This window comes from Neofelis nebulosa, chromosome 6 (genome assembly GCF_028018385.1).
Source record: "Neofelis nebulosa isolate mNeoNeb1 chromosome 6, mNeoNeb1.pri, whole genome shotgun sequence".
Classification (NCBI taxonomy): Eukaryota; Metazoa; Chordata; class Mammalia; order Carnivora; family Felidae; genus Neofelis; species Neofelis nebulosa.
The window spans coordinates 61,147,816-61,166,216 of record NC_080787.1 but is presented as its reverse complement, the minus strand read 5'-3'; the positions used below and the strand labels follow the sequence as shown (position 1 = coordinate 61,166,216).

Here is an 18,401-nt window from a genome sequence, read left to right as displayed (position 1 = left end):
CCCCCCCAAAAAATACTGGCAGATGAAAAATTCAAATGAACAGGGAAGACCCTGGGTCTGTCTCATTTTAAAAACAAATCTTCTAAATCCTGAAAGATGCAGAGGGAGAACCAAGTAAAGAATAAACTCTGGGTCCATGAAAATGCTCCCACCAAGTAACTCTTCAGTACTCTTCTACAGAGATTCCTTTAAAATTCTCAAAACAAAAACAAAAACAAAAACAAACAAAAAAAAACAGACAAAGCAATGTTTTGGCCACAGCATTTGTAAATTGTGGAAGCTTTCATATGACATTTTTTTGGTCTTCTCTAGTCATCTACTTTACATGTAAGGACCTGAATGTTCACTCTGTGCTTGCATTTTTAGGTTTATAGAAAGGCTAAATAAAGGCTAGATAATAGGTAGATATATTGTGGAGCTCTATCTTCTAAGAAGTGAAAATGAGATTCTGAAATATGCAATTCCGCACTGGACCACGTGAGGGAGCAAGAACACCAGCTTAAAAAATGAAAGTAGCACTAAAGAGCCTTTTTTAAGGCCATGTTTCTCTAAGTAGGACCTCTTCACACCTGTGTCAGAATCACATGAGGGTGTTTGTTAAAATACTAATTCTCAAACCCTCTTGAATCAAAAGATAGAATTTTATCAAGCACATTAAGTGCTTTTTATGTAACTAATATTTGAGAGCAACTACTCAAAACCTGTAGGGACCAGCTAAATTAGACCATATATGGAGAATGACTAAGATAAGTTATTATTGCTCATTATGTCATATGTTGGGATGATTTATCATTATGTTGCATAAAGTTATTAATTAAAGAAAGACACATTGGGGCGCCTGGGTGGCGCAGTCGGTTAAGCGTCCGACTTCAGCCAGGTCACGATCTCGCGGTCCGTGAGTTCGAGCCCCGCGTCAGGCTCTGGGCTGATGGCTCGGAGCCTGGAGCCTGTTTCCGATTCTGTGTCTCCCTCTCTCTCTGCCCCTCCCCGTTCATGCTCTGTCTCTCTCTGTCCCAAAAATAAATAAAAAATGTTGAAAAAAAAAAATTTAAAAAAAATAAAGAAAGAAAGAAAGACACATTACTTTAAAACATAATTATTGGGTGCTTGGGTGGCTCAGTCGTTTAAGCATCCGGCTCTTGGTTTTGCTCAGGCCATGATATCACAGTTCATGAGATTGAGCCCCGTGTAGGGCTCTACACTGACAGCACAGAGCCTGCTTGGAATTCTCTCTCTCCTTCTGTCTCTGCCCCTCCCCTGCTTGCTTTCTCTCTCTCAAAAATAAACAAATAAACTTAAAAAACAATTACTATGATTACTATTAATACTATTTGCAATTGTCTATTCTGTATTAAGAGACTATGATCTAAGTCATTGTTTTTAACAGTATTATGTCCACATTTAGGTATTTTTCTTATTTAGGAACATCAATCTCTGACCTGCTTTTTGGTTGTTACTACTAAAATCACCATTTTGTATGCTGCCTTTATCTTTCTCAGGTTCAAAGATGCACAGGGCTACGGAGTTTATATAAAGGAAATGTAAACCAACCTGTAATCTCTGACACATCCACACAAAAAGGCAAAGGACCTTCATTTCCCAACACTGATGATATTCCTCCCTGAGTTCTCCAAAGCTGAGCACTGATTTTGCCAGACTTCATTCTCATTGAATTCTCTGGACAAGTTACCCTGTCAAACATTTCAGCTTGAAAATGCCTCACTCAACTTGTGATTCTAACCTAACCTAACTCTATCCCTATGTTTCTGCAGTCATATTTGTCATTTCTCTTATTAGCTCTTCTTCCTTCCATACCCCCCACTCCCTTATAATGTATGTCTTATAGTTTGGCTCTTCTGGAAACCACCAACATGCCCCACAGTGGCCAACAGGTGAATACATTGTCTTCCCCTCCTGTATCTCTTCAGTTGGCAACTGCCATAGTAAACAGTCTGCTTCAACTAGAAACCCAGGAACCATCTGGATTTCTCCCTTTAATTCATTTTGACAAATATTTGCTGAGAGCCTAGATGAGGCATTCTTCTAGGTGCTGGAGATACACTTAGTAATAAGACAGGAAAGGTCCTTGTCTTCTCTACATTTTGTCTCCCCTGTTCAATCAAACACCAAAGTCTGTCCATTTTACCTCCCATTTGCTGCTTTTTTATTCTCTCCTTCTTTATTCTTTCTTTTCCTCATTGTGCTTAGTCTATCACAGACTATTGCAACAGCAATAACCTTCTTCCCAGTCTCCTTGCCCAGTCATGCCCAGCCTCCTTACTCTCTGTTCCCCGCCTGCTACTGGGGATTGTTCTAACATTCAGATCCAAACTGATCTTGCTCAATCACCATGCTTCTTCACAATGTCCCAGCTAAGATCCTTTGCATAATATGTACAGACGTTTATCCAGCCCCTGCCTATTTGCACAATCTCATTTTCTCTCATTCCACCCTGCACCTAGCAGTAGTAGGTACATGTGTACATTCTACATCATGTCATTGTGTCCTCCATGTGTGAGCTTTTGACCAGGCCGTTCCACCTTCCTGGGCCGTCCACACTTCATTTTCATGCTTCCAAAACACTTCTATCCTTTAAGCCTCAGCTCAAAAGATCACTCTTCTTTGAAGTCTTTAACCCTTCCAGGAAAATTTAAGAATTGATGTCACTGCAGTTTGCTGGTAACGATTATCCTATCTTATTTTAACTGTCTGAATCTCTTTGGGAACCAGAACAGTGGCTTCTCTTTTTTATACCAAGGGTGGCTGTCACATACAGACACTCATTACAGTTTTTGAAAGAATAAATGCAAAAATCCATGGTCCCTGTTACACCAAAACTTATAATCGATTTAGGGAGTCACAACAGACATACTTAAAATTTGTTAACCAACAATACTAAGTCAGAGTTAAGAAACCATGTCTGGTATACACAGCATCCATCACAGAGTCTGAAAAACAGCCATCACTGAATGAAGAGAGGTACATAACTGATACAAAAGATGGAATTTAGAAAGTAGAACTCTGGTCCAAGTAGACCAGTCAGAAAATCTGTTCCCATTGGTGTGTTTCTTATTCTGTGCCTTCCATTTCTTTCTTTTTTTTAATGTTTATTTATTTTTTTTTCAACGTTTATTTATTTTTGAGACAGAGAGAGACAGAGCATGAACGGGGGAGAGTCACAGAGAGAGGGAGACACAGAATCTGAAACAGGCTCCAGGCTCTGAGCTGTCAGCACAGAGCCCGACGCGGGGCGTGAACCCACCGACCGCGAGATCGTGACCTGAGCCAAAGTCGGACGCTTAACCGACCAAGCCACCCAGGTGCCCCTTTAATGTTTATTTTTGAGAGAGAGAGAGACAGAGACAGAGAGACACAGAGAGAGAGAGAGAGAGAGAGTGAGCATGAGTGGGGAGGGGCAGAGAGAGAGGGAAACACAGAATCTGAAGCAGCCTCCAGGCTCTGAGCTGTCAGCACAGAGCCCAATACAGGGCTCAAACCCACGAACCGTGAGATCATGACCTGAGTCAAAGTCGGAGGCTTAACTGTTTAAGCCACCCAGGCACCCCTGTACCTTCCATTTCAACCAGTCCCCTACAAATAGTGCTGGAGCAGCCCCACTGGCTGGCATCCCTAGGTCTGTTCTCTCCCAGCCTGAGCCGAGCTAGTCCCCAGCTCAGCACTCTATGTAAGCGGCCAGTTTCTTCCATCTGAGGTCCATCACCCCCTCTCACCCTACCTTCACAGCTTCCTTTGCCTGGAATGCCCAGCACAGTTCTCTCTACCTTTTCCAATACTGTGCAACATCCTCTGATGAATTTGGGTCTCCTTATAGCCTATCCACACAGAGCCTATATAGAATTTGTAGTTTATATCCCATGATAATTATGCCTTGCCATTCATAATCACTACTCCAAATCATATGAAGCTACCATATTCATAAATCAAAAACATTAGAATAGTGGCAATTTCATAATCTTAATCTTGTCCATCAGCAAGATTAATCTTAAATTCCTTTTGGACAATCCATGTCTTTAATATCTTTTGAATCCTCAACTGTATCATTCACATGATTGTACTGTGTGAGAAATCAATAATTACGTGCTTATTGATTCTCCCACTAACTGAAAGACTCTCTGAAGACAGAGTCTATCCTGGTCAGTTTGTAATACTGTATATCAAGATTGATGTGGATTGTAGTGAAGAAGGTAGGACCTAAATAAAGGGTGGAAGGGGCCCACCTATCTCTCTTCACCTCCTTGAAATGCAAGGTAAAATCTTAACATTAGCCTATATTTCAAAGGTATAATACAGTGGTAGAATTTTTCAGAACACAAATATTTAACTCCCTGGATATTTGATCTACGTACCTAAGTGCTTTGTGTGCATAGCTTTATGTCAGTCCCTGGCATGTAGGTCTTCTATGCTGCAGTAATTAACTATGAAAGGTTACCTTATATTTCATGCCAACTAATTTCTTATTTACTTCAAGCCCTTGGTTATTAACTGTAACAGAAACAAGAGCACATAAATATTGCTTGATGTTTTTCTGGGGGGAAAAATGAAATGAATGTCATCTACGGGAGAGAAAAAGAAAAATGAAAGGGGGAGTGTCACAAAATCTAATCAGCTCAGCCTGTTTTTTATAGAGCCTTGATTCAGATCGGGCCAAAGGAAGATGCCTGATGAATGAGAGAGCAGGTTGTAGCCAATTCCTTAATGTTACACATCTCCCAACACCATAGTACTGAGGCATCTTGTAACACAACTGACAGTGTATGCTCATCTCCGATATTTTTTACTATAGCAAAATGTTCATTATTTTCCTCTGTAATCACATCATAGTGACTAGGAATTGTGAGAATTTCCTCCTGACAACCTCAAACTATCAAATCTTAGCTTTTATGAAATTAAATATCCTGGACCATAATGTCAACATTGTCTAGGTTATTACATAATTTGAGTTCTTGAGACTGTCCAAAAAAACACATTAAACTAATTCCCTTTACTGACTGAGAAATACATGAAAATTGTCACATTTGACCAGTGCTTAAACGGCATTGAAAATGACAAAAATATGTGGATCCTTGTAAATCCCCCCTTTATATATATGTGTATATATATGTATATACATAATGGAAAGGAATGTTTGTTTAAGCATAGTTCAATGGAGGTAACCTTGATACCATAGAAGAACATCCAGAGGGCAAAAAAAGAGGAGGGGCCAAGTGCAAATCAGTCACCTATAAGCCCACATCTTCACTGTTTGTTCTACACTTCCAAGAAGCAAACACCTTATGGAAATTCAAGTCTACCCACAAACTGGTGTTTACATCCTTTATTTTCATGTTCTCATCTCTGACAGCAAACAGCAAGAGAGATCCAGACTTCCCACTTTTTCTAGTCTCAGGTCTTTTTATTCAAAACACAGAAAAATATGTGCCATATGTAGCTTCAGGATATGCATTTTATCACATTTTCATGTACTCTGAGCACAGCGTTGCATTTGTTGTTACTATCATCCTGACCTCACTGTCTGTTCACCAGCACAGCTGGAAGCCAGGACAGCATCCTGATTTGGCCACAAAGAGTAGCCAGTTTACATTGCCCACATTTTAATCATCTAATCCCCTAAAGTAGAAACTACGTGGGCTCCATTGTACACAATGGCTAACAAAGAAGCATCGTGGACATGGCTATCAGAAAGCATGGTTCTGATGCTTTCAAAGTGCTAGAATATCCTTACTTTAATGGTCATATCAACAGAACAGGAAGCTAAGAGTTTGCCACCATAAAGCTGTACCATACCGATCTTAAGATAACCGAGAATGTGTGTTCCAGTCACATCCTAATTGTAGTTTAGCACTCACTAAAGCAGACACTGTCACTGAATATGGAGTAAAAATGGCTTGAAGGTCTAGAATCTTCCACTACTCAATGTGAATTGTTCCAGTAGGTGACATTTTCATTCTTTTGAGTCTTATTTCTCACATACCAGCCTAGATATATTTTTTGCTTTGCATCACGTTAGCTTCAATTCTAATTTCATAAGCTTCTTCCATTTTTTTTTCCTAAAATCAATCCTACCCAATCTGACTCTTCATTCATATCTAATTTAGCTTCTCTGAAACCTGAAGATACATGCTCATGACCATGTGAACAGTCCACCGAAGCTTTGTTAAGTTTATCTTGGGGTCTCTGTGTCAGCACCATTGTGCACCAATGTCAAGAATATTTGATTAAAAAGCAGCTACCTTCTTTCAGAAATCTAAAAGCTTTACAGGCCCTGGAATAATAGTCAAATATGCTCACAAAGCATCTGTACTGAAGGTCTGGCTTCTCAGAGGGCACTCCCACAGGAATCAGGAACTGTTCACCAAGCAGGGTTCACTAGAACAGAAGGAAACAATCATCTTGGTGGCTCCTCTCCCATCTCTTCTTTCACTCAGGACAGGAAAGGAAGAAGGGAGAGGAGAAATCCACTTGTCACTTAGAATTTCTGAGTCCATTTGCAAAGATCTTATAAAAAACTTTAAGTTATTACTAGAGACAATCCTGTGTTAGTATTATCATCACCATTTTTTCGAAAGAGAGAGAGAAGAGGAAATGAGTAGCCAGAGGTTCAATTAGCAAGGAGCCCAAGATTAAACTCTCCTGCCCTTGTGACACCTGGGGCACTTCTTACTTCTGTGGGTTCCAAGTACATTACCATTAGATTTAGTACATGATAATACTTCACCATATTGGAAGAATAGTTTGAAGAAAGAACAAATCGCAATCACTCTTTTCTCTAATAATAAATCAAAATTTCATCATAAGTGAAATACTTCAGAAAGTTTTTATTCTGTTGGAATTAAAAGATTGTTTGACATCTGAACAAGAATTCTCATCCTTCTGTGACCTTAAAAGTCTCAATGGTAACCTTTAGGTTAACTGGTGAGCACCAAAATATGCAGGGATTTTACAGCACTGTCTCTATAAATGTCTTAGACTCCCAATATGCGCCCTCAGAAGAACCAAGGAACAGCCCAAGAATCTGAGGAACAACCCTCCCACGGTGCTAAACCTTCACCAGGGCACCTGAGAGTGAGCTTCTGCCTTTTCCCAGGGTCTAATTTCTGGGGTATCCTTCTAAGCAGACCAAGTGAGAGCACATGCTCGTGCAGATCTATGATTTACAACAGACAGTGACTGACCAGAATCAGCAGAAGAAACAGCAGGACAGGTGCTCCCAGGAATTTTCTCCAATGCATAGGCTTCAGTTGGTTCTTTTATACATGAGTCTTATTCCTCCTTTTAAGGACTTTGTTGGTGAATCAATAGTTCCAACCACTAGCTACTCTTCTTCAGATCTTCCTTCAAGGTGAAGTTGATTAGCCCAACTCTAATAACTGTTACTGTTACTTAATCTGCATGTTTTTTCTCATTAAAATTCCATTACAATTACCATATGGTGTGTAGGAGTGCTACAAAGTTCTGCCTATTTTCTCTCTGTTTTTGTCCCTCTCTTTTTCCTTCAGATTAAAGTGACCTGTATTTCTCCTGAGCTTACTATCTGAAACATTTGATACCCCCTTCCTTTCTCCTATATAATAAATTTCCCCTTCCTGCCCATATTTTCCAGTTAATCAGAGGCTGTACTGGTATGCTCCAGCCATGTTGGAGAACTGCTGATATAAATAGTAAAACCTTTAGGTTTAAAAACAAGCTACAAACAGACAAATCCAGTAAAATTCAACCTCTTTGATCTTTCCTTCCAGAATATCCATGGCAGCATCCTTCACCTTGTTTCCATCTTTTTTTTAATTGAAGTATATTGGATACACAATGTACATTAGTTTCAGATGTGCAACATAGTGACTCATACAATTCATAGGATTCATACGTTATGGTACGTCCACAAGTGTAGATCCCATCTGTCACCATACAACGCTATTACAAAACCATTGACTATATTCCCTACACTGTACCTTACATCCTGATGACTTATTCATCCCATAACCGCAAGCCTGTACCTCCCACTCCCCTTCACCCATCTTTCCCATCTCCCCATTTACTCCCCACTTACTCCCCTGATGTATATATCAACGGACACCTCCATATCTTGACTATTGTAAATAGTGATTCAGTAAACCTGGGGTGTATGTATCTTTTCAAATTAGTGTTTTCATTTTCTTTGGATAAATACCCACTAGTGGAATTACTAGGTTTTATGGTATTTCTATTTTTAATTTTTTGAGGAAACTCCACACTGTTTTTCACAGTGGTTGCACCAATTTATATCCCACCAACAGTGCACAAGCATTCCTTTGTTTCCATTTTTCATCATTGTTACCCGGGCTACCATCCCTCTCTTCACTTAGACTAAGTCCTTGCTTCTGTTGCTAAGTCACTATTCTCTGTCCATTATGAGGCTGGATGCTTTTCTGACCAGTGTCTCATCTTCTTCCCCCATGACATTTCTTATAAGCAATACTATGAGTTGTTATAACGCTTAATATGGCTCACCACAATATACCCACTTCAAAGCCCTCTGCTTAACAATATTTGTGGAATTGAGTTGTGACTCTTCTTTCTAGCCAATGAGAGACCACGTTTGTTTGGTTTGGGTTTTGTTTTTTTTTTTTTCCTGTACGTTCTAAAAGGATTTTTATTCACTTCCTAGATCTTGTTATTCTTAACTACTATTCATCCAAAGTCTTCTCCTCTTGTTTCCTTCCTCCCCTTTATCACTTGCAAAACATAATCTCGCTAAATCCTTCCTTCTTAGCACCAGCTCCTGAGTAATATCCAACAAATATCCCTTGCTTTGTCTGAAAATCTTCTTCCTAAGCCTGGTTTCATTAAGATTCACTGGCTTTGTGCTGTGCATGCCAAGTGAGCTCAGTTCCAATTCTTTTCATGAAGAAACTCACTGTGTCAATCACTAAAAATCTCTATCTAATAGTATCAATGACAAATATCATCTGTAACTTGGTGAATTGGCAAATGTAAAAATAGAAATTGCCCATATATTCTTCAAAGCTACTCAGAGAATAATGCCATAAAGGAACACTTAAATTTGAGGATGCAATTAGTGGTGGTTGTTTGAAATATGTCATTGTTTATATTATTATGTGCTTGAAGGCAAGAAATTTTCACTTCACTAAGTTACAGGAAAGTGACATGAGACATATAAATGGACGCTAACAAACCATACCTTTAGGTCACTTCACTTCACCTCCATTGTTGACCCTCCAAAAAATTGTAATTAGATCAGAGTAATGGACTGAGGCAATCAGGGCTATAGCTTTAGGAAGAAGAAAAAAGAAAAATTCTACTGTTTTCCCTTTGGGGTCACGGACCAGGGAGCAGGAGTCCTGCTTCCCAGGCTTTGTATTAATGAAGCAGCGGAAGAAAATGGGATACACAAAGCTAAGATCAGGAAATAGTCAAGGGGAAAAGAAAAAAAACCTGAATCTGTTGAGAAGTTACTATGTGCTAGGTTGGCACTGTGCTGATACCTACACATTAAATATCACTGAATCCTTAGAAAACTCCTAAGAGATATTATTATTCCTTTTATTCCTCAGAGAGGAACATTCAGGAAGGGTTGGTGATGGGCACAGCTCCAACTAGACACATTCTTCTCTTTCTCTGCTACGCGGACAATGGTTAAGAGCACCACTTAGCAGCTATGTGACCTTTAAGGATCCACGTGTGCATCAGCATCACCCCACAAACCCCAAGGCGGATCTGCCCCCACAAGTCTCAACGTCTCATCTACCTAAAAAAGCCTCCCAGCAGCCTCAGATGCACGGTCAATCTTGTTTTCATTTCTCTTCTTTCCCAGTTTGTTTTATGAAGGCAACAAAAGGCCCCCTCAGGCAAGGCTGTGTAATTTGTGGGGCCCATTGGAGAATGAAAATTCAGGGTCCCTTGTTGAAAAAGCAAAGAAAAAATGCCATTAAAAGGTAATGAGAGGGGTACCTAGGTGGCTTAGTTGAGCGTCCAATTCTTGATTTCAGCTCAGGTCCTGATCTCACAGTTTGTGAGTTCCAGTCCCACATCATGCTCTGCACTATTACGTGCTTGAGATTCTCTCTTCCTCTCTGCCCCAACCTCTCTCTCTCTCTCTCTCTCTCTCTCTCTCTCTCTCTCTCTCTCTCAAAATAAATAAACTTAAAAAAAAGGTAATGAAAGCACTTCTTTACCTCAGTGGTCTCTCAACCTTTATGGTGTCTTTTAGTTGCTATTTATGTCAGTTTAAAATGCAAATATAAAACCATATAACTCATATGCAGAATCACCAAAATTATGCAGTTGGTATTTTAGAGCTTATGCCTGCATGTGTATTTCTTTCTTGCCAGAACTCTAGAGAAGCTGCACAAAATTAAGTCAATTGTCTTTATTTCACTTCTTGATACACCCACATTCTGTCCACACTCTTTCCCCTCAGCCTCCTGGTGTGTGAGGAAAGACTGAAAAGAAAGGTATCTATGGGCTTCCCTCTCTCTCCCATTCCTTTGATGTCACCATTTTCAGTGTAAGTGATTAGCCAATGCAGAGAAGTAATGAAAGTAAGAAAGGAAGGCTAAGCTCCTTGGTCTTTCAAGTTTCTGAGATCACCATTGCCTTTCCATGCTGGAAGCAAGTTGTGGTTCAGGCTGTGTGCATAATCTCTTGGTGGGTCGGCAGCATCCCTACTCAGTCTTTAGAAGCAAAACACTTACCTTGTACTCATTTTGAGTCTCACTGAACTCCCAGTATTGGGGGGATTCTGTTTACAAACACTACATGTGAATGGGGTGTCAAGAAACAACAAACATGCATTTGCATGTATGTAATGCCTCTGTTTCCACTCATGCTTTGTTGTCACATGGACCTAACCTTCAGCTCAAAGATTTTCAAAAAGTGACAACAGAGCATTAAAACAAACATGAGGCCCTTCTGAACACAAAGCCCAATGTGACAGATGGGTCGTGTGACTTGGCCCTCCTAGAGTTATTAATATTAGTCAGGCTTCATAAACAGATGGAAAGGCTGTTAAAAATACACACACACACACACACACACACACACACACACACACACACATATATACATTCACACACACACACTTCCAGGACCTAGCACCAAAGATTCTCACACAGGGGCATAAGGTAAGTCTAGACTCTATTTCTGGGGTTTTTTTTTAAGTTTATTTATTTATGTTGAGAGAGAGAGAGCATGAGCAGGAGAGGGGCAGAGAGAGAGGGAGCCCAACGCAAGGCTCAAACCCACAAACCAAGAGATCATGACCTGAGCCTAAATCAAAAGTCAAACACTTAACCGACTGAGCCACCCAGACATCCCTAGAATCTATTTCTGATGAGCTCCTTGAGTGATTGTGATGGACTTCCAGGTTTGCAAAAAATCACCCTAGAGCACTTCCAACTCCCTGAAATAACGTTCACCTTCCAGGCACCAACAATGGTAGTTAGCTGCTTTCCTTTCTCTTACCTACACATTACCCACCATTAGGGATTACAATTGAGGAAAGGTCCAAAGGGGAAGATGTGTCAGAGAAAAGGAAAACAACCCTGATGGCCCCATCGTATGTAAATAAGATGCTATCATCTGCTTGACAGTTTGATTAGCTCCCTGGCTACACTTCTTCCTACCTGTTGGTGCATCCCTACTTGTATTCCCTGGGACATGGCTGTTCGCATAATGGCTGCCCCCATGCTGCTCCTCCTCTGATCTCCATGGCACAGGAGAGAATTTTCCCATCTCCTCCCAGCCAGGCTGTGAGGACCTGGAGGGTCATGTTGTACCTGGCATGATAGAGGCTTTCCATGACTCGAGGAAGAAGAATGGCAACAAGACAGAAAAAAAGAGAAGGATATGGCTCAAATAAATTACACTCCTACCACCAGTTCCATTGGCAAAATACCGTCTCCCGCCCAAAAATCTGAACAATTGAAAAGACAATTCAGATGCCCACTAGAATGCCTCAGAAAGATCCCTATTCACAGCCCACAGAAAAGTCTCTTACAATTCTGTCTTCAGCCTTCTTTCCCTGTGTCTTCTAAAGTCCAACTGCTGCCTGAAAGATTTCTCCAATCTCTAATTGTGGTTTTTCTCCAATTTCTGCCTTACTGCCTTCCTGAATCTGTTTTCTCCTGGGACTTCTTCCTATTTTAAATCTATAACCCAGCTAACCCAGTGCAACATTGCAGGTGGGAAGAAGTCACCTGAGAGAGGGAAAATGAGATTTGCTGAGTTCCCAGCATGTTTAGGCAATGATATGGCACTTAACACAGTGACTCTCAACCCTGGCTGCAATATTATACTCACCTAAGGAGCTCCCCAAAATAACCCAGCTCAGGGCCCATGGCAGACTCATTAGAAAAGCACAGGTAGAGTTCAAGTACCTCTAAATAATATGTCTGTCTTCCACTTTCCAGTGCCTTAGGAAACCTGTCTCCCTAGGCTATCTGGAAACCCACACCCCTGCAGATCTTTGTCTCCTTTACCTTGCTTAGCCTAAAAACAGAAACCAAGGGAGCATACAGCCTATGACTCTTACAAATGTAGGAGGGGGAGATTGTAAATACTCACAACAAAATTCGTCTATGTTCAAGGACTCGCTTCTGCTTTTTGCCCCATGATTAAACCTCTTACTTCTATCAGGCCTTAGGTTCTTCCTGCAAGCAGAAATCCCTGCCTCAGTTTCCCACCTGCAAACCTCAGTAATAAGGTTCACAAACACATCTTTCAGAAATTAGATGATATATTTGGGTCCCTCCTTCCTGTGGACAGATCTCTTGCCTCCACCTACCTTAAGAAGCTCTGCCTTGACCAATGGGTGTTCTGCTCACCTGCCAGAAATTACACTGTTAACCATCTCCAACCTTCCTAGTGCCACCAGACAATTGCCATGACCCTCCTCCAGTGCCTGATGCTGGATCTCTCCCAACCACCTGCCCCTTTTCCCATGGGTCTGTATGAGCTGTATTCTGAGTGTTCTGGTCCTGCATTTCACTGTTTTCCATGGAAGGTCCTGAACTAATGGAGAGAGAATGAGAAAAGGGAACACAAAAACATCCCACCTCTAAATAGTCATAGGGGAAAATGGTCAGGAGCTTTTGTAATAGAACAATTACAGCATATCCTGAGCAATTATGGAAATAAAATTTTCAAAACTCTCTTCAAATCATAGAATTTCAAAGCTGAAATCAGGTTATCTCAATCTTTTGAATCTTCTGAACTATCAGAGCAGTTCTAGTCTATTGTAAATTCTATTTATTGTAAAGTGCACACTGAACTTCATTCAGACAAAAAGGAGATTTTAATACCAACTTTTTATGTATTGATCATTCCCCTGGGTTGACCAGAACCCTCATGGCTTCAAAGAAAAACTCGTAGCGTTCAGACAGTTTCTGGGGGTGTGAATAACAATATCCAGACGCACACATACCAGAGTGCCCTTGAGAGGCTAGATGTCTGTTATAACTTCTGTATGCTGTCTGTACCTCAGAACTAGACAATAAAGCAAAGGTTACTAGACTCCTGAATTTCCTCTCAGTGAGTATGCCCCACACATCTTCTCATCCCAGGGTTGGACAGCGATGACTTCCTGGCCGTGGGTCTGCGTGAGGGCAGTGTGGTTTACACCTACAACCTGGGAGCGGGCACAGCAAGTATCAGCAGTGATCCCCTCGATCTGAGCTTTGGCATCCACACAGTCCGTCTGGGGAGGTTCTTCCAGATGGGCTGGCTGAAGGTAAAACGTCATCCCTTCATCTGTCCCAGAGACTTGCCCCGCACTATATATATCGTTGGATCTGTGCAGTGGAGATGAGAGGGGAACAGGTCCATGCTGCTTCTCCCTTGCAGTTCACAGACCTGTGCATACAGCTGAGCAGTAGAGGCATGCTTGCAACTAAGTGGTGTGGGGATTAGAAAGAGGGATGACTAACATAAATAAGGTGAGAGAGGGCTCAGGAAATGCTCCCCCCAAAAAGGTGATGCTTGAGTATAACTGCAAGTAAATAGGGGTCCAGAAAAACAACAGTGCCCAGTGTGGGCTTGAAGAATGCCAGTAGTTCATTGTGGTTTTCAGGTAGGGAGGAGCAAAAGAGGTGGTTAGTGTAGACCAGATATATATTATAAAAGGACTTAGATGTCACGCTAAGAAGTTTAGATTTTTATCAAGAGCTATGGGGAGCTACTGAGAAATTGAAGAAGGGGTTTGGGTACCACAGTCGACTTTTTTTGACAACTGACTCTGGTGGTTGTATGGAGAATGGAAGGGGAGGGGGGCAAGGCTAGATGGAGGAAGACCAGTGGGATGCTAGTTCCTAATCTTTGGAGAACTGTGATTTTGATTGAAATGCAAAACCATGACTGCTGTATTAATATATCCATGGTAACAGACACCAGCAGAGAAGCAAAGAATACAGTGGTGAGGTGTTTTTTATTTTTTCAAAATTCAGGTATTGTGAATTTTTCATGCCGAGTTAATGGAAAATAACAAAACAGTAGCTTACCAGTTCACCCAGAGGAATTAATTCCTTTTCTTAATAGGTTTTGAATTCTTTTCCTTTTGAAGGTAGATGATCATAAAAATAAGTCCATCATCTCCCCAGGAAGACTGGTTGGTCTCAATGTCGTCAGTCAGTTTTATGTAGGTGGCTACAGTGAATACACACCAGATCTCTTACCCCATGGAGCCGATTTTAAAAATGGCTTTCAAGGTAAGTCTTGGATTGTTTTTACACTACACCTGCCAGTTTCAAATTTGGAGACAACAAAAAACTTTAACAAGTATACATCTAGTTCCAAAACCAGAAATATGGGTTGCTTTTGAATCAGACTTGATCAAAGTTTGATTTTAAGGGAAAGCATTCGGACATTGTTTATTAGTTGCTTACTACCTACATACTATGTGTTTAGTATGTTTCAATGAACAAAACAAAGGTTCTTGCACTCGTGAGTTTACATTCCAGTTGGGAAAAGGCAATAAACACTAAAAATGATAAGTAAATTATATAGTAGTATAAGGTGATAAATTCTGTGGGGGAAAAAATGAAAAGTAGACCATGCTCTGGGGGAGGGGGGTAGGGGTATGGCTGATTTTTTTGTATAGGGTGATTTTTTTAAGTTTATTTATTTATTGAGAGAGAGAGAGAGAGCAAGTGGGGGAGGGACAGAGGGAGAGAGAGAGAGCATCCCAGACAGGCTCCAGGCTGTGAGCTGTCAGTGCAGAGCCCGACACAGGGCTCAAACTTCTGAACCATGAGATCATGACCTGAGCAGAAGTCAGTTGCTTAATGGACTGAAACAGCCAGGTGCCCCTAGGGTGCTTTTTAATATAGGACAAGCAGGGTAAATCTCATGGAGTCACAGTAAAAATCGAAACTCCAACTAAATTTGTAATGTACTTGATGCAAAGATGAGAGACAGACTACAGCTAACTGATCCATACCACAGAGGCCACCACAAGTCAAGAGGATTAAGGGGGAACATTATGCTTGTGCAAATAATCATATTGCCTCAGTCTGTCTCCCTGTGTTCAGAAAGGGAAGTAAACTCAGACCTTCTCGTACAAAGCTGATTCATAGTAGAGTTATAAGATAAAGACATGCTTTGAATTGTTGTAATAGAGCATTTGGTGAAAATAAGCTTTTTGATGTATCCTAGTCTCCGGATATTTGCTCAAGGAACTCTTTGTTATAGTGTTCTCAGCCACCCACCCATGACCAGCCTACTCTCCATCAGAAGTCAAGGTATAGGGACCAGGATGTGATGCACATCTCTGCAGGACAGGAGCTGCCATCAAAAACCACTTCAGGCACTTGGGTTCTCTGCCTGCCTGGCAGCATCCTTCTCCCCAGCTTCATGGACTTCCGCCTAAACACGGATGCAGGAGGCCATGTGTGTGAGACATAGGAAGGCAACACAGCCAATCCAGCATCATATTCCAATAAAATTAGTTCATTCTGCCAAGGCTCTCCAAGAAACGTTTTCTTTGAATATGCAATCAATGCTGATTCTCCAAAGAGTGTCTTATAGAAGAGTTTAAAGCACATTAAGGCACTGTGCTCCAAATAATAACTCAACAGTTCTTCCACAGCAGGAGATAATCTGAAAAGGATTGCAAAGGCATAATAAATCAATCAGTTTTTACAAGTACTATATTCAAGAAAAGGGATGGGTAAATGTGAAGAAGCACATCTTCCGCTCAGTGAAGTGGAGAACCTGTGTGTGTGTGTGTGGGAGGGGGTCCTCAAAACTTGTCATTTATTACAGACACAATTCTTACATAAATACTCTGGGTATAGCTTCAAGGATAAGAGTGTGGACTCTGAGACCCAACTTCCTGGGGATGCACCCAGTCCTTCCACCTACAAGCCTCATGACCCTGGCTAGTCACCACCCTGTGTCTCCCTGTGCCTCACCTGCACAGCATGGATTGTTCTGAGGTGGAGGTAATGGTGAGACAACACAAAATTGACACTGGTTTACAGCACCTACTCTGTGTTAGCAGTGATGACGGACCTGGTGGTGGGAGACAGCACAGCGCCAGTCAGACATTTCTTCTCTTTCTCCGCTACACAGACAGTGGCTAGGTGCATGGGATCTGGAGTCAATGCATCTTCAGATTCAGGCTCTGCTGCGTTACAGCTATGTAACTTGTAGCCTGTTACTTAAACTCTTTGAGCTTCCATTTTCTTCTCTTTTCTCCTCAGAGGAGAAAAATATCTACCCCATGAGATTCTTCTGATGTAATCAGTTAAGTAAAATAATTATCTTAAGTGCTTCACTCGGAAACTGATACATGATAAATGCTCAGTGTATGTTTACTATTATTATCTCTCCATCCTGTTGTCATAGGATTTGATATTGTCAAATTTATTTATTTTTTTAATGTTTGAGAGAGAGAGAGAGAGCATGAGCAGGGGAGAGGCAGAGAGAGAGAATCCCAGGCAGTGTCCTCACTGTCAGCACAGAGCCCAAAGCAGGGCTCAAGCTCACAAACTGTGAGATCATGACCTGAGCCAAAACCAAGAGTCAGATGCTTAACCCACAGAGCCACTCAGGCACCCCAGATGTTGTCAAATTTGTTGAAGTCCAGTGCTTCCTGGGGTTTTTCTATGTAACTTTCTCCCTTCTATTGAGATTATGAATTTTCTGCACACCTTGCTAATGAGAACAGAAGCTCTCATCAAACCTGTCATTTTCTCCTTGAGTATGATGGTGAGCCTGAATTCAGCATGCACACCGTAGGCCCTTCCTGTGACATACACGCTAGGATCACACACATCTGGAAGTGTGTTAGCTGCCATGATTCTCAGGATAGAAGTTTGGGGCAGGTCTTCTTGGTAAATGCCACCTAATCCAGCGTCATGGAAGTTCCATGAACTTGAAAGACCCTAATTTTATCACTTGTCTCTTGAATCCTCCCTTGATGTCTGCCTGGCATTCAGTATGTTCTGCAAATCATGGATACTTGTTACCAATGTACCATAACAGCCAGATCACAGTAGTAACATTCATCTGTGAGTCCCAAAAGCTGAGTTCTACTGGCTGTAAAAAATGATATACGTAACTTTCTTCAAATGTAGATTTCTAGACCCTACTCCAGAACTACCTCATTGAAGTATCTATGATGGAATCTAAAAATTTGCATTTCAATAAGTCTGCCCAGATTTGGAAGCCACTATATTAATTAATCATAACAAAACAAATACAAAATTTCATGGAAAAATTTAATAATTAGACTCAGGTCATTGCATTTGTCTTTGGTGATTAAGTCACATGTTATAAAAGATTATATGATTTAGGCTTACATATTTTTACAAACACTAGTGATAAATGACTCTACTCCATAAGTTATCAGTCTAAAATACAAATCCTGGGGTTCCTGGGTGACTCAGTTGGTTAAATGGTCCAACTTTGGCTCAGGTCATGACCTCACAGTTTGTGGGTTTGAGCCCCACGTCAGGCTCTGTGCTGACAGCTCAGAGCCTGGAGCCTGCTTTGGATTCTGTGTCTCCCTCTCTCTCTGTCCCTCCCCTGCTCACGCGCTCTCTCTCTCTCTCTCTCAAAAATAAAAATAAATCGTAAAAAAATTTTTAATATTAAAAAAATAATAAAATGAAATACAAATCCTTACTGTTGATAAAGCCTATTTGTTTTTGTTCTGGAAACAGTTTATAATGAGCCATTATTTCCCTAGAACTTTAATATTTATGAAAATATTGAGTTATTTAATCCTTCTTCAGATTAATCTGCATATGCCATGCAGAGAACGACTTACTCTCTCACCTGCCTTAAGAAGAATTCTCCCCTCCTCTCCAAAGTTGCATCTATTACAAAGCTGCAGGGCTTTCAGGCTGATGCATATGGGATTCAGCAGGTCCTGGAGTCTCCTGAAG

At 41.0% G+C, this 18,401-nt stretch overlaps 1 protein-coding gene across 1 annotated transcript in view; it reads left to right on the top strand.

Moving 5' to 3' along the window:
• Positions 1 to 18,401, top strand: part of LOC131515417 (protein eyes shut homolog) — a 779,912-nt gene that overhangs the window by 696,237 nt on the left and 65,274 nt on the right. The window contains exons 16-17 of the mRNA XM_058736156.1: positions 13,578 to 13,744; positions 14,573 to 14,717. Coding sequence (XP_058592139.1) covers positions 13,578 to 13,744; positions 14,573 to 14,717 — 312 coding nt within the window. The remainder of the gene's footprint in view (positions 1 to 13,577; positions 13,745 to 14,572; positions 14,718 to 18,401) is intronic.